Below are 17,887 nucleotides of genomic sequence, written 5' to 3'. Positions count from 1 at the left end.
AGAAGGCACAGAAAGTGATCTGGCAGATAGGGACAGGGCGAGCTGTCATCCCTGGAGTTTGGCCAGGCCCCATGTTGGGCAGAGGCATCACAGCCACAGTCCTCTGGAGAGAGGCCCACCTCAGCAAGGAGGACAGAGCCTACCATAGACCATTCATCTGAGGAAATTCTTCAAAGTTTCCTGATATATTTTCAATGGAACTGGAGCTTTCTTAAGGAGGGGTGCTTAGGAGAACTATTTCCTCACTTCCCATTCCCACTGTCTGGATCAGACTCCACCTGGTATCAAGCATGGCAATTTATTTTATTAATGTACACCTGAGGGGAAGGTGCATCATTTTCACAGGTCAATGGAAGAAACATTTGCAGGCTAGGAACTCTTGTCTCATCTCTGTTTCTGCTGGCCAGATTAAGTTGGGATGGTAAGGGAGGTAGCAGGAAGATGTTTGAGTACAGAAGTTGTAGGCCTTGGGTTGACTGAAGTGGTCTTTACCTGGTGAGGTTACAACTGCTCCAATTCCCTTATTTGGGACTCAGAGTTACCTATCATACTCAGCCCTGCCCCTGTCCTGGAGTTGGAGACCAACCAACATGGGCCTGTTGGTGGGCTAAGGGCTTTAGACTCCTAGAAATTGTGAAGCCTTCTCTGACACATACCCTCCCCCACTCCACACTCCCCAACACACACATACAAGCCACTCTATTTGGGAAAGTGTTTAGGACAGTGGTAGCATGAGGGACCCACGGGAGTGCCACCAGTGGGTAATGGGTGTGTCCTGGGCAGCATCACTGGACTCCCAGAAGTCACGATTGTATAGCAATGTAAGCTAATGTGGAGGACACAAAAGACAAGGCTTTCAGCCTCAGTGATGCTAATGGGAGGTATTTACAAGACCCGGATATCCAAATAAGGAGATAAAACTTTCAGTTGATTCTATGGACACTGTACACACTGTGGGGAGAGACAATTTCCTGGGAGTAAGAGGTAGGAAGGGAAAAAATGGCAGAGATCCAGTGTGATCCTGGAAAAAAAAAAGAGAAGAATTTCTTAGATTTTCCTTTAAATTGATTTCTAGAATATTTAAGTCAATGAACTAATCATCACCATTACTTATTGGTGAGTCAGGAGGTACTTAGGTGGTTCATATCCACAGTCACCAGATGTTCATTATATTTATACCACATTCATCTTCTTTCAACCTTAGAGCTCCAAATATTTGATATGGATCATTTAATAGCAGTCAAGATGGTTGACTGAAGATAATAGAAGGTAATAGTTAAGAGCACAGGTTGAGGAGCTCTTAGTATCTGTGTGCCCTTTCTAAACCTTGTTTTCCCCATTTGAAAAAAGAATAACAATGGTGACAAACACATAGCATTGCTTTGAGGGTTGAAATAATGTATGCAAAAGTTTTGGTACACAAAAAGCAAGTGTGGGAAATGGATAAGGCTCAAGTGATAAGGCCTCCGTCTACCATATGGAAGGACCCAGGTTGGATCTCTGGGGCCTCCTGGTGAAAAAGAAGAGAAAGTGTGCCTGCATGGTGAGCCAGTGCTCATGTGACAAGCTGAGTGCCTGCACGGTGAGTTGAGTGGCGTGATGAGCTGAGTACCCACATGAGTACCTGCATGACGAGACGATTGCCCACATGAGTGCCCATGCGGTGAGTTGAGTGCCTGCATGAGTGCCCGTGTGGAGAGCCGAGTGCCCGCACGAGTGCCTGCACAAGCCGAGGGCCTGCATGATGAGCCAGTGCCCACGCAAGTAAGTCATACAGCAAGATGATGATGCAACAAAAGAGAGACGAAGGGAGAGTCAAGGTGAAGCGCAACAGAGACCAGGAACTGAGGTGGCGCAAGTGACAGGGAACCTCTCTCGACTTCAGCGGTCCCCAGGATTGAATCCTGGTGAATTCTAGAGGAGAAAGACGAGAAGACAGAAAGATATAGATACAGAAGATCACACAGCGAATGGACACAGACAGCAAAACAGCAGGGTGGGGATGGGGGCGGGGGTGGGGAAGGAAAAAATGTTAAAAAAAAAAAAAAAGAATAGTGGGAGAAGTAGAATATCCAAATATGTGGAAATGAAACAAAGCACTTAAAAATTAAAAAAGCAAGTGTTTCCTGGTCCAGTCCATGCTGGGCTCATCACAAACAGCAGCATCAATGTCATCATCACCATTATCAATGGCAGCATAGTTACCATCATCATGGTCTCTGCAGCTACCATTTATTCAGTTGGTTGTCAGGCACTCCACTGGAGCAAGGCATTTAATCATCTTTAAAATCCTACAAAATGGGTTTGCTATGTCCTAAATTTCAACTGTTGTTGAATCCTGGGATCAGAGATATGGCATGTAAACTCAATATGTATAAGGTATTATTATCATACCAACTAGGAAAACCCTTGATCCATAGTTTGGACCTCTGCATGACCCTTTCCTTCTTTCATTCAACTACATTTTGCACTGCTCTGTGCCAGGCACAGGTGAGAAAAGCCCTATTCTCACACCACATCCTGTTCCCTTTGGAAATCAATACGTTGATTGATGGATAGTCTGCTGTATGTAATTAGTGTCTTGCCTCATATGCAGTCCTTTACACATAATCCTTTACAGTCTGATTAGTTTGGAGAGTGCTTAGAAGCCATTATTTGACCTAAAAGAAGAAGGCCAGCTCTGAAACCTGGTGTCCCCACATGGGTTTTTAGGGGGTCCTGCTTGGTCTTGGCCCATCTCAGCTACCTGTAGAAATGCATTTACTGAAGAGCCACTTACCGTGGCCTCAGCTCTAACTGAAGATCGATATTCAAAATGTCACTTCAAAGAAAGAAAGTGCAGTTTCAAGAATGTGGGGCTTGGGAATAAAAAATACCTGACTCAAATTCTTGTTCTACCACTTTAAAGTCATGGAAACTTTTGAATGTTAAACTTATGCTCTGTGTCTCTGTTTCTTCTTTCTAAAGGGTACAGTTGTGCTTGTAATTAAATTAGATAAAATATATATCCAGCAGAATGCTGGCACATAGTAGGCTACCAGAAAAGGGTAACTAATATCATCATTATATGAAGAAATAAAAAACATGACAGTGCCTTCAGCTATTATCTACTATGGTAGTAAACAAGACTCCACATGATAAATGGCTCTTAGAAATTAAAATCAGGGAAAGAAGTTTCTTCCAGAGAACTATGAAACTTATTTTTACTCATTTAAGGGAAAAGATAAAAACTTTCTCTGCCTAAAACCTCCCAGAGCTTCTGGGGGACAATGAACCTAAACTGGACTTTGATAAAGAAAAACAAGTGGCAGCAGCGTCTTGTGTCAGGGATATGCACCAGGCTTCAACTGAGGAGCCTCTCCTTGTTTCCGGTTCACTACAACCCAACATTTTTATTCAAGTGTAACCAGTCCCATGAGTGCCATCATATACAGGGATGTGCTACGAGTTTAGGGGGTAGGGTAACCAACAGAATCAGTCCTAATCTTTGGGGAGACCCTAGTCTGGGGGTGGGGTGGGGGAGGCACAACCCCTGTTCTCAGGGGTATCCCAGTCTAATGGTGGAGAAATAGTTCATGCCTTTGGGAGTCTCTAGGCTGATTGTGTAGATTAAAAAAGACGAAAATAGAATGCTATATTTGGCTTTTCTGCTAAGACGGTGAAAGCCAAATTCAATGGTTAATTCAGGAAGCAGTTATCATACCAGATATAACTATCTCCTCCCTTTCTCTGCATGACTTCTGATCGTTACTACTTCATTTTAACAGTCTTACTGCATAAGAGTTTTCATTGCAAGCCACTACACATTTTTTTTAAATAGTAGGAGCATAAACAGCAATAAAAAAAAATCTTTACTTGAAATTTTAATACCAGAAAATTATGTGCTTTGTGCTGAAGTCAGAGGGGGTAGGCTTGAGCTCCATAAGGATCAGGAAGTTTTGTTCCAGTAACAGATCCTTAGCTCAGACCTGACAGTAATTGGTTCCTCTCCCCAATCCACCTGGTCCAGGTGTAGGATGGCTCTCACTCACCACCCTACCTGAGGTTCTTGTTGAAAGGACAAATTCCCAGGGCTACATCCCAGACCTGTGGTGTCAGAATTTCCAAGGCTGTGGCCTGGGAAGCAATGGGTTTAACAGGGACCCCCAGATGATTCAGATCATCAGGAAAGTTTGGGAAACATCAGGTACAGTCTCTCTCTGAGCATGGTCAGGGGACCACCAGAATCATCTAGAGAGCTTCTTAAAACGTAGATTCCTAGGCCCTACCCTGCACCTTATAGAATCAGAATTTCTAGGAGTAGGGTCCTGGAATATGCATTTTAAAATTTTAAAGCAGTTTTATTGAGACGTATTTACATATCATATGAAATATACATTTTTAAGGAGTGCCCATGATGATTCCTGTGGACCCAGAATTATTGGCCCGCATGCACTGTGAACTACTGGTCACAAGGCGACAGGTCAGAGTGTCTGGCTGGTGTATCACAGTCTGCATTAGGTGGCAGGGATGAGGAAGATAATGAAAGTGTATAGCCTTCTTCTATAGACAGGTCAGCAGCACTAATCCTGCTACTTACAAAGCTGCATTGTAGAGTTCTTTTAAATTTTTACATATGACCTTCTTTTAAAAGCACTAAAGTTCTGACAAGGGGCTTCTTCCTATCTCCTTGGTCCTTCTACACAATGGAATCAAAGCTTCTCAGATTACTCAAAAGTACTCTGGGGAGCAGATGTGGCTCGAGCAGTTGGGTGCTCGCCTCCCACATGGGAGGTCTCGGATTCAGTTTCCAGTGCCTCCTGAAGAAGACAACAAACAGCGAGCAGACATGGAGCAAAAACAATGAGCACAAACAGTGAGCAAATAACAAGCAAAAAACAAGCAGACAACAAGCAAAAACAATGAGCAAGACAACAAGCAGACAAGCAAAAACAGCAAGCAAACAGACAAGGGAACCATACTGGGGGGAATAAAAGACTTATTTTTTAAACATTTAAAAAATCCTTTAAAATATTTATTTTTTTAAAAAATATTTTGTTATTTTCCCTCAGTATACTGCAATGTAGGGCTAGCCTTTGGGGTAAGTGACCTGGGCCGTGGCCAGGCTGGCACAAGCATGAAGTATGTGAAGATCAACTCTGCATGGCTGACACAGTTTTACTTCTGAGACCTGCATTTTGGACTGTCTCAATTTTAGTCATAAGTGGAAGACAAGGCAAAGTGTACAACAGGTAGGCAAATCAGTCATAGCAGAAATATATATCCCAATGGGATCACATTTTGACTAAGATAAATCTTAATTGTCCACTTACCTGTTTGTTTTTGTTAATCCATCTATCCACCTACCTACCCAACATCCCATAAATATATGGAGATACTTGCTGATACACCAGGCACCTTGAAGGAATATGGGTGGACCTACCTAGTTTGTCTCACATCCTTTTTTGCCAGACATCAGGGAGTGATTGTATGCTTCCTGATCCTGTAAATACAGGTCCCTCATAGGACCTGTATGGCTTCTGCCAGGCCTCGGATCCAGTCTGGCTGGAGTGGCAACCACCAGCAGATCATTCAGGGTAATATCCTGGTTGTGCGGACTCTGCAAGAGGAGAGAGGACACATCCAGCTGCCTCTTCTCTGCAGAGCTTCGGGTGTGGAAGTAGCACTTCTGAGGCAGGGAGGGGTTTTCTGGAAAAGCAAAGTCATTGGCACCATCAGTTTGTGCTGATGCACTCAGCACAGATTCCTGGAGAAGGTCACCTCCCACGAGGGTCCCAAGGTTTAAAGCTGATTCTCTGAGTCAGAATCAGTCATTGCCTCTTTCCTTCAAATAGTTTCTTTTCCTTGAGTCTTCATACTTAAGCTCAAATCATGCCCACAAGTGGATACAGACTCAGTTGAATTGACCTCATCTAAATGAGAAACTGGAAATGTTGAAGAGGGTACTTAGAGAACATTCCAATTTTTATCTTTTTTGTCTACTTGGCCAGACTAGAGACTACCTGAGGATGCCCTCCAACATTTTTCTGGGGTACCCCTGAGATCAGGTGCTATATCTTCCCCTCAGGCCAGAGCCTCCCCAAAGATTAGGACTGGTTCTGTTGGTTACCCTACCCCCTAAACTCATGACACATCCCTGTATATGATGGCACTCATGGGACTGGTTACTGTTGAATAAAAGCTTTGGGTTGTAGTGAACTGGGTATAAGGAGAGCTTCCTTCTCAGTTGAAGCTTGGTGAATATCCCTGACACCAGATGCTGCTGCTGCTTGTTATTCTTTATCAAAGTCCAGTTTGGGTTCATTGTCCCCCAGAAGCTCTGGGAGGTTTTAGGTAGAGAAGATTTCAATATTTTCTCCTTGAAGAGGTCCTGGGAGATCTGCTGTTTTTCTTGAAAGGAGACCATCCTGTCCACCTCTTGGCTACTGCATTCAGAGCTGATTGTCATGGTCAGATCTGGCTGTGATTCAGGGGAGGGTGAGACTTGGGTAGTGTTAAATTGAGTGGCTTCTACTGACGTAAAGGGCTAGAAGAGAAACAGTCCAAAATGAAATTGTGGAAATCAAAGGCCCCATTCTATGCCATTCTTGGTTGAAATAAAATAAAAAACAAATACAAAAACAACAACAACAAAACAAAACCTTAAGAGTTGGGCATATCAGCAGCATAGTTTCCTAACCATGAATTGGTTAAACACTAGGGCAGGGAAGTGGACTTGGCCCAATGGATAGGGTGTCCGTCTACCATATGGGAGGTCCGCGGTTCAAACCCCAGGCCTCCTTGACTTGTGTGGAGCTGGCCCATGCGCAGTGCTGATGTGCGCAAGGTGTGCTGTGCCACGCAGGGGTGGCCCCCGCGTAGGAGCGCCCCACGCGCAAGGAGTGCGTCCTGTAAGGAGAGCTGCCCAGTGCGAAAGTGCAGCTTACTCAAGAAAGGCACGGCACACACAGAGAACTGACACAGCAAGATGACACAACAAAAAGAAACACAGTTTCCTGGTGCCACTGATAAGGATAGAAGCGGTCACAGAGGAACGCACAGCGAATGGACACAGAGAGCAGACAATTGGGGGGGGGTAGAGAAATAAATAAAAAATAAATCTTTAAAAAAAAATTTCATTGGAGGGAAGTGGTTGTGGCTCAACTGATAGAGCATTCGCCTACCATATGGAGGGTCCAGGGTTCAATACCCAGGGCCTCCTGACCCGTGTGGTGAGCTGGCCCATGCGCAGTGCTGCCGCGTGCAAGGAGTGCCGTGCCATGCAGGGGTGTCCTCCACATTGGGGTGCTCATGTGCAAAGAGTGAGCCTCACAAGGAGAGCTTCCCTGCACGAAAACAGTGCAGCCCACCCAGGAGTGGCGCCATACACATGGCGAGCTGATGCAGCAAGATGATGCAACAAAAAAAGCGTCACAGTTTCCTGGTGCCACATGACAAGAATGCCAGCAGACAGAGAAGAACACACAGTGAATGGACACGGAGAGCTGACAACGGGGGAAAGGGGAGAGAAATTTTTTAAAAAATTTCATTGGATAGGCTAAGTATCACACTGGAGATGGCAGAAAAAAAGCCAGTGAACTTGAAGATAGAGTAATAGAAATGGTCCAATCTGAAGAATAGAGAGAAAAAAGATTGAAGAAAAATGAATAGAATCTACGAAGTCTGTGAGTTCATAGATTATGTGATTTAACACAGTTATGTGATTTAACATACATGTAAAACAAAGTCCTAGAGAGAAAAGAGAAAGAAAATAAGGATGAAAAATATTTGAATAATGGCCAAAATTTCTCAAATTTGGGGAAAGATGTTAACTTACAATGCCAAGAAGCTCAAGAACCCTAAATAAGACAAATGCTAACAAAACTCCCCTAGACACATAATAGTCAACTTCCATTAATCCAAAGGTAAAGAGATCAGCCAGAGGAAAATTACACAAGAACCAATGCTATGAACACATTTGACTTCACATTAAAAAAAAAAAGTAGAACAAAAGATGACGGAATGACACCTTTAAGGTGCTGAAAGACAAAAAAATGTCAATCAACAAATATACTCTTCAAAAATGATGGCTAACTTAAGACATTTTTGGATAAACAAAATCAGAAAATTCATTACCAGCAGATAGATGTACACTACAATAAATACTAAATGAAATTTTTCTGGCTAAAGAAAAATGACATTAATCAAATGTATGTTCATATATAAATGATATAAAGATAATAATAGGATTGGCTGGGGGAAAATACTTTGTTTAGTAGTACTATTTTGACAATACTCTTTAATCATTAGTTAAAAAGGGTTTAAAAACAATGCAAGTTATTGGTGGTAGGGTGAGTTATGAGAGTCCTGTATGATGTTATATATGTTTGTTTTGTAAGTTCACAACTATTATTACACATTTATTGTTTTTGTATGTTTATGTATGAGTGATATACTATAATAAATAAAAAAACAAAAAAAGAAAGAAAAATAATTCATTTCTACAGAAAGGATAAAGATCACTGGAAATGGTAACTATTTGTTAGAACAAAAGAGGGGGTAAGTTTCCTATATTTAAAGTTGAGTACAACTATTACTCTAAGTAGATTCAGAGAATCTGAAGATACATACTGTAAACCTTAGAATCACTGCAAATGTAAAAAGTTATATTAATAACTAAAAAGATAATAGATGAATTAAAACCAACAAATATTATTAACCTAAAAGAAGGCAGAAAAGGGGGAACAGAGGAATAATACAAACAAAAACCCAGAAGAGATGAATAGAAAACAAATACCAAAACTTCAGCCCTAATCTCAGCATAGACTAAAAGTGGCAGAGATTGTTAAATTGGATAAAAAAAGAAAGACCCACTTATGTGCTATCTATAAGAGATGCCCTTTATTTATTCTTTATTTATTTATTTATTTTAAAAAGATTTATTTCTCCATCCCCCCTTGAAGAGATGCCCTTTAAATAAAAAGAAAAAAATAGGTGAAAAGTAAAAAGATTTTAAAAACAATATACCATGTAAACACTAATCATAACCAACTGTAATGGTTATATTAATATCAAACAAAATCGACTATAAGGCAAGAAGAATATCAGAGATCCAAGGGAACATTTCAGGATGATAAAAGGGTCAATATATTAGGAAGATAAAACAATTTAAATATGAATGTGCCTAATGAAATAGCTTCAGAATACATGAAATAATATGACCCAGCAACCCCACTCTTAGACATATAACCAAAAGAATTGAAAACAGGAACTCAAACAAACAAATGTACATAGCAGCATTATTTACAATAGCCAAAAAGTAGAAACAACCCAAGTATTTATCAACAGATGAAAAGATAAACAAAATATGGTATATACATACAAAGGAATATTATTCAGCCTTAAAAAGGAATGAAGTTCTGATACATGCTATGTGGATTTACCTTGAAAACATTATTCTAAGTGATATAAATGAGACATAAAAAGACAAATATTATATGATTCCACTTATGTGAAATATCTAGGATGGGCAAATTCATAGAGACAGATATTAGATTAGAGGTTACCAGGGTCTGGGGCAGAGATGGGGAATGGTGAGCTCTTGCTTAAGGGTACAAAGTTTCTGTATGGGGTGATAAAATAGTTTTGGTAATGGATGGTAGTGATGGTAGCACAACATTGTAAAAGTAATTAATGCCCGTGAATGTACACTTAAAATGATTTTATGTTATATGTATGTTACCACAACAAAGTAAAAAAAAACTACATAAAATAAAAACTGATAGAACAAAAGGGAGAAATAGACAAATCTACACTCATAGGTGAGATTCTATCATCCCTCTCTCAGTAATTGATATAAAAGTACACACAAAATCAGTCTGCATATGGAAAATCTGAATATTATCAATCACATTGATCTGTACCCAAAAACTGCAGAATACATTATTTGCAAGTGCACATGGAACATTCACCAAGATACTGTAAATCATTTGCTAGACCATAAAACAAATCTTGATAAATTTTACAAGACTGAAATTACAGAATATGTACTCTAACCACAATGAAATTGAATTAGAAATAAATTACAATAAGATAGCTAGAACAGCTCCAAATATTTACAAATTAAACAATACACTTTTAGGTAACCAATGGGTCAAAGATGAAATCACAAGGGAAATTAGAAAGTGTTTCAAACTGAATGATAATAAAATTGCAACATGTCAAAATTTGTATTATGAAACTGCTTACAGAGAAAAACTGTAAACACTTACCTAAGAAAGGAAGAAAAGTTTAACATAAATGATCTAACATTTCACTTTAAAAAGTTAGAAAAACATGGGCATATTAAACTCAACATTGCTATAGAAAGAAGGCATAATAAAGATAATCGCTAAATCAATGAAACAGTAAACAAACTGTGAAGAAAATTAACAAAGCCAAAAGTTGGTTCTTTAATTAATAAATTTGATGAACCAGTTGAAAGATATCAAGATGAAGAAAAGAGGAGATACAAATTACTTAGGTCAGCCATGAAAGTAGGATTATAGCTAAATATCCTGCACCAGCAAAAGAATAATAAGAAAATTTAAAGTCATCAGAAGGGTACGTGTAGTTTTGTTTGGGTTCAGATGAATTAAGCACATTCTCTCCTCTCTCTTCCACTGAGTGCACCTATAAAATATGGAAAGAATGCATGCATAGAGCAGTTATTTGAGAACTCTGAAGAGTAAATATTAGCAGGCAGAACGAGGAAGAAGAGAATTTAAAGTATCGGCAAGCCAATAGTGAGTTTACTGTTTTTCCTCTGGTATCCCCTGGCTTGGCCACAAGCCAGCCTGAAAACCAGAAGTGGCTATCAGGGAGTATACAGAGAGGGCTCTAAGAGATTCCTTATAATTTTGGTTTGAAGGGTGAGAAAGGGGAATCCTTTCTGCTCAGAAGTTTTTCTTCTTTTCTTTTCTCCACTCTCTCGAGGCCCTGCCCCCATGAAATACTGAGGTGGTGTCAGCAGTAGTAGCAACAGAATCAACCAGGGATCTGCATTGGTTTATGAACTCCTGGGATCACCCTCAAGATGTGCATGTGTGCACCTGACCAAAGACTTTTGGTCAAACCAAAGACTTAGACAACTAGACTAAGGAGTAGACCACCAATGGAGAAAGATCATCAAGCAAACATTTTCAAAAGAAAGCTGAACACCATTCAACAAAAAACAAACAACCCAACTTAAAAAAAATGGATGAAGGTCTTGAATAGACATTTCTCCAAAGATGATATACAAATGATCAATAAAACATGAAAAGAGGTTCAAAATCATTAGCCATTAGGGAAATGCAAATCAAAACCATAATGAGACACTACTTCATTTCACTAGGATGATTATTATTTTAAAATGGAAAATAACAAGTGTTGGCAAGGATGCAGAGAAATAGGAACCCTCCTTATTGTTGGTGGGAATGTCAAATGGTGCAGATGCTGTGGAAAAGAGTTTGGCAATTCCTCAGAAAGTTAAATATAGAATTAACATACAGAATTACCCAGCAATTCCTCTTGTATGTATATATCCAAAAGAATTGGAAACAAGGACTTGGATAGACATTTGAACAGCATTATCCACAATAGACAGAAGTTAAAAGCAAGTATCCATCAACAGATGAACAGATAAACAAAATGTGGAATATATATACAATGGGATAGTATTCAGCCATAAAAAGGAATTAAATTCTGATAACATGCTCCAACATGGATGAACCTTGAAGCATCAAGTTGAGTAAAATAAGTCAGACACAAAAGGACAGTTATTGTTTGATTTCACTTATATGAAATAATGAGAATATGCAAATTCATGGAGATAGAAAATAGATTACAGGTTACCAAGATGAGGGGAGGGGGCAGGGGAATGGGGAGTTATTGCTTAACCGGTACAGAGTTTCTGTTCAGGTGTTGAAAATAGATGGTGGTGATGTTAGCATAACATTGTGAATATAATTAACACCAGTGAATTATATATTTGAAAGTAGTTAAAATGGGAAATTTTATGTTGTATATGTTATCACAGTAAACAATTTTTTAAAATTTTAACACATGTAAATTTAATCCTAAAAAAAAAGAGAAAAGAAAAAAATAGGGCTTATGAGTGGGGGAAGGCATAGAATAATATATTTAACTCGGTAACATTTAAATAAATTTTGAATACATGCATTAAAACAAACCCCTAATTTGCAAACACATATAAACAAAAAGATATACATTAACAACAAATATTTGCACCTCAGATGTAAGGACACAATTAGGTTAAAAGTGAAAGGTTGGAAAAAGAAATACCACACAAATAGTAACCAGAAAAGAGCTTCAGTAGCAATACAAATTTGGACAAAATAGATTTTAAATGCAAAACTGCTATAAGGGATGAAGGAGGTCATTATATATTAATAAAAGGGGCAATTCAACAAGAAGAAATAACTATTCTAAATATTTATGCACCTAACCTCAGTGCTCCAAGATACATGAGGCACACATTGGCAAAGTTGAAGGGAAAAATACATGTCTCTACAATAATAGATGGAGAATTCAACACACCACTCTCAGTATTGGATAGAACATCTGGACAGAGGATAAATAAAGAAACAGAGAGCTAGAATAATATAATAAATGAACTAGACCTAACAGACATCTACAGAGCACTGTACCTCAAAACAGCAGGATGGGGAAACGGACTTTGGCCCAGTGGTTAGGGCGTCCGTCTACCATATGGGAAGTCCGCGGTTCAAACCCCGGGCCTCCTTGACCCGTGTGGAACTGGCCATGCGCAGTGCTGATGCGCGCAAGGAGTGCCGTGCCACGCAAGGGTGTCCCCCGCGTGGGGGAGCCCCACGCGCAAGGAGTGCGCCCGTAAGGAGAGCCGCCCAGCGCGAAGGAGGGAGCAGCCTGCCCAGGAATGGCGCCGCCCACACTTCCCGTGCCGCTGACGACAACAGAAGCGGACAAAGAAACAAGACGCAGCAAATAGACACCAAGAACAGACAACCAGCGGAGGGGGGGGAATTAAATAAATAAATAAATCTTTTAAAAACAAAACAAAACAAAACAGCAGGATGTATACTCTTCTCAAGTGCCCAGGGGCAGTTAATTGGATTTGAGAGGGGGTGGGTGGCATGGCAGTCTACTGCAAGAAACAAAGGAAAGTCCAGCATGCCCTTTATGCAAATATGAGGGCCCCGTGGACCTGAAGTTAGGAAGAGCACAGGTTGGGGTTACAGCCTGTCTGGCAGCCAATGGGAGTGTGTCTCCTTAACACTTCGGGGGGGGGGGGGGGTGGAGAGCGGGGTGCCAGTGTAGTTGCAAGCGACCATATGTCTCAATAAATTTAAAAAGATTAAAATTATACAAAACACTTTCTCTGATCATAACAGAGTAAAGCTGGAAATCAATAATGAAAGGAAAAAGGGAAAATTCATAAATATATGGAGATTAAACAATACACTCTTAAACAATCAGAAGGTCAAAGAAGAAATTTCAAGAGAATTCAGTAAATATCTTGAAATGAATTAAAATGAGAATACAACATATCAAAACCTTTGGGGCACTGCAAAGGCAGTGCTGAGAGTGAAATTTATAGCCCTAACTGCTTATATTAATAAAGAAGAAAGAGCTAAAATTGATTAGCTAACTGTACACCTGGAAGAACTAGAAAAAAAAAACACAGCAAACTAATCCCAAACCAAGCCGAAGGAAAGAAATAGTAAAGATCAGAGAAGAAATAAATGAAATTGAGAACAACAACAACAACAACAAAATTAGAATCAACAAACCAAAAGTTGGTTCTTTGAGAAGATCAACAAAATTGACAAACCCTTAGCTAGAATGACAAAGAAAAAGAGAGCAGTTACAAATAAATAAAATCAGAAATGAGATGGGGGCATTACCACTGACCCAGCAGAAATAAGAGTAATCATAAGAGGATACAATGAAAAACTGTATGCCAAAAAAGTACACAATGTAGACAACATGGACAAATTCCTAGAAACATACGAACCACCTATACTGACTTGAGAAGAAATAGAAGACCTCAACAAACCAGGCACAAGAGAAGAAATTGAGGGAAGCGGATGTGGTTCAAGCAACTGGGCTCCCATCTACCACATAGGAGGGTTCGATACCCAGGGCGTCCTGGTGAAGGCAAGTTGGCCCATGTAGTAAGCTGGCCCACACAGAGTGCTGGCCTGCGTGGAGTGCTGCCCTGTGCAGGAGAGCTGGCCCACGTGGAGAGCTGGCACAGCAAGATGACTCAACAAAAAGAGACACAGAGGAGAGATAATGGGAGACGCAGCAGACCAGGGAGCTGAGGTGGTGCAAGAGAATGATTACCTCTCTCCCACTCCAGAAGGCCCCAGGATCAGTTCCCAGAGCTGCCTAATGACAATACAAGCTGACACAGAAGAATACACAGTGAATAGACACAGAGCAGACAATGGAGGGAGGGGGAGAAATAAATAAATAAATCTTTTTTTTAAGAAAGAGAAGACATTGAATCAGTCATCAAAAACCTCCCAAACATGAAAAACCCGGACCAGATGGCTTCACTGGTGAATTCTACCAATCATTCAAAGATGAACTAATACAGATCTTGTTCAAGCTCTTCCAAAAAATTAAACAGGAAAGAATGCTATCAACGCATTCTATGAAGCCAACATCACCCTAATATCAAAACCAGATAAAGATACTATGAAAAAAGAAAATTACAGATCAATATCTCTAATGAAAATAGATACAAAAGTCCTCAACAAAATACTTACAAAGAGAATCCAAAAGCACATTAAAAGAATTATACACCATGATCCCAGTTGTGCAATGGTGCTTCGACACAAAAAAATCAATTAGTATAATAAACCACATTGATAAATTGAAGAAGAAAAATCACATGATCCTCTTGATTGATGCAGAAAAGGCATTGACAAAATACAGCACCCTTTCTTTATTTCTTCATTATTAAAGTTAATTGATCACAAAGAATGTTACATTAAAAAACATAAGAGGTTTCCATATAATCCACTTCCCTCTCCATCTTGATAAAAACACTCCAAAAGATAGGAATAGAAGGAAGCTTTCTCAATATGGTAAAGTGCATATATGAAAAACCTACAGCTCTTATTGTACTCAACGGTGAAAGACTAAAAGCTTCCCTGCTGAGATCAGGAAAAAGACAAGGATGCCCACTGCCACCATTATTATTCAATATTGTGCTAGAAGTCCTAGCTAGAGCCTTTAGGCTAGACAAAGAAACAAAAGGCAACCAAATAAGAAAGGAAGAATTAAAACTTTCACAATTTGCTGATGACATGATCCTACATTTAGAAAATCCTGAAAAATCCACAACAAAGTTACTAGAATAGATGAGTTCAGCAAATAGCGGGATACAAGATTAAGATGCAAAAATCAATAGTGTTTCTATATACTACTGATGTGCAATCTGAGGAGGAAATCAGGAAAAAAATCCATTTATAATAGCAACTGAAAGAATCAAATATTTAGGAATAAACTTAACTGAGAACATAAAGGACCTGTATTCAGAAAACTATAACATTCTAAAAGAAACTGAAGAAGACTTAAACAAATGGAAGGACATTTCATGTTCATGGAGTAGAAGACTAAATATCATTAAGATGTCAATTCTACCCAAACTGATTCACAGATTCAGTACAATTCCAATAAAAATCCCAACAGCTTTTTTTGAAGAAATCAAAGAGCTAATAATCAAATTTATTTGGAAGGGTAAGGGGCCCCGAATAGCCAAAAATGTCTTCAAAAAGAAGAATGAAATTGATGGACTCTCACTTCCTGACTTTAAAACATATTATTTAGCTACAGTGGTAAAAACAGCATGGTGATGGTATAAGGACAGACAGATTGACCAATGGAACCAAATCAAAACTCAAACATTCACCCTCATATCTATAGTCAAGTGATTTTTGACAAGGCTGTTAAGCCCACCCAGCTGGGCCAGAATAGTCTATTCAACAAATGGTGCTGGGAGAACTGGATAGCATCCAAAAGAAAGAAAGAAGACCACTATCTCACACCTTAAACAAAAATTAACTCAAGGGAAGTGGATGTGGCTCAAGCAATTGGATGTCTGCCTACCACATGGGACGGCCTGAGTTCAATTTCCAGTGCCTCCTGAAGAAGACGAGCAAGACAGCAAGCTGATGTGGTAAGCTGATGCAACAAGATAACACAATGAGGATACACATGAGGAAACTCAGTGAGAGATACAATAGGCAGGGAGCAGAGGTGGCTCAAGCGATTGGGCGTCTCCCTCCCACATGGGCAGTCCCAGGTTCAGTTCCCAGTGCCTCCTAAAAAGAAGATGAGCAGACACAGAGAGCACACAATGAACAGACAGAGAACAGATAGTGAGCACAAAAAGTGAGGCAGGATGGAAATAAATTAATTTAATTAATCTTTAAAAAAACTATACTAAAATAAATATTAACTCAAAATGGATAAAGGACCTAAATATAAAAACTACAACCATAAAAGTCCTAAAAGAAAATGTAGGAAAACTTCTTCAAGATCTTGTGGTAGGCGGTAGTTTCTTAAACCTTATGCCCAAAGCATGAAACAAAAGAAAAAATAAATGGGACTTCCTCAAAATTAAACACTTTTGCACCTCAGAGGACTTTGTTAAAGGGTGAAAAGGCAGCCGACTCAATGGGAGAAAATATTTGACAATCACATATCTGGTAAGGGTTTAATATCAATGATATATAAGGAGATCATACAACTCAACAATAAAAAGACAAAGTACCCAATTAAAAAATGGGCAAAAGACTTGAAAAGACAACTCTCCAAAGAAGAAATACAAATGGCAAAGAAACAGATGAAGAAATGTGCAATATCACTAGTGATTAGCGAAATGCAAATCAAAACTACAATGAGATATCATTTCACACCTGTTAGACTGGCCGTTATTAAAAATTCAGAAAACTGTAAATTTTGGAGAGGATGTGGAGAGATAAGAATGCTTATTCACTGTTGGTGGGAATGTAGAGTGGTACAGCCACAGTGGAGGACTCTGGCCGTTCCTAAGGAAGTTGAATATAGATTTGCCATAGGCCTTGCAATACCACTGCTAGGTACATACACAGAAGAACTAGAGCAGTGAACAAATAGACATCTGCACATTGATGCTCATAGGAACGTTATTCACAATGATCAAAAGTTGGAAACAACCCCGGTGTCCATCAACTGACGAACAGATAAACAAATTGTGGAGTATACACATGATGGAATATTATGCAGTGGTAAGAAGAAATGATGTAGTAAAACATATGACAATATGGATGAACCTGGAGGACATTATGTTGAATGAAGCAAGCCAGACACAAAAAGACAAATACTGTATGATTGTCCTATTATGAATTAAATATATTATGTGAAATATAAATATGTTATGTGAAATATGAATATGGGTAGAATTGTATATATAAGATCGTTTCTTTGAAGCTGAACAAATGTAAGTTAATACTACACAATGTTAATATCACACAAAAAAACCACCAAAAACATTATACTAAGTGAAGGAGACCAGACACAGAGTACTACATATTGTATGATTCCATTTATATAAAATGTAACTATAAATCAATTTATAAAGATGAAATGATATTAGAGGTTATGTAGGTCTGAGGAAGGAATGCTAAGGGGTGTGGAATATTTCTTTTTGAAGTAATGAAATTGTTCTAAAATTTTTGAGATGATGATTGTACAACATTGTGAAAATACTAAAAGCCATTGAGTATATACTTTGGATAGAATAGAAGAGCCAGAAACAGCAGCTATGTACAGTGGGGGAAACATAAGGAGATTGAGAGGTGTGAAATTTTCTTGTTTGTTTTTTGTTTATTAT

General features: G+C 39.1%; 1 protein-coding gene across 2 annotated transcripts in view; it reads right to left on the bottom strand.

The window, feature by feature from the left end:
* Positions 1 to 5,703: 5,703 nt before the first annotated feature.
* Positions 5,704 to 17,887, bottom strand: part of TTLL6 (tubulin tyrosine ligase like 6) — a 30,691-nt gene continuing 18,507 nt past the window's right edge. For both annotated transcript variants that reach the window (XM_071210615.1, XM_058284035.2), the window contains one exon: positions 5,704 to 6,526. In XM_071210615.1, coding sequence (XP_071066716.1) covers positions 6,044 to 6,526 — 483 coding nt within the window. In that variant the 3' untranslated portion in view covers positions 5,704 to 6,043. The remainder of the gene's footprint in view (positions 6,527 to 17,887) is intronic.

Source organism: Dasypus novemcinctus, chromosome 21, assembly GCF_030445035.2.
Source record: "Dasypus novemcinctus isolate mDasNov1 chromosome 21, mDasNov1.1.hap2, whole genome shotgun sequence".
In the NCBI taxonomy this organism is placed as follows: domain Eukaryota; kingdom Metazoa; phylum Chordata; class Mammalia; order Cingulata; family Dasypodidae; genus Dasypus; species Dasypus novemcinctus.
This window is presented reverse-complemented; position numbering and strand designations above follow the sequence as displayed.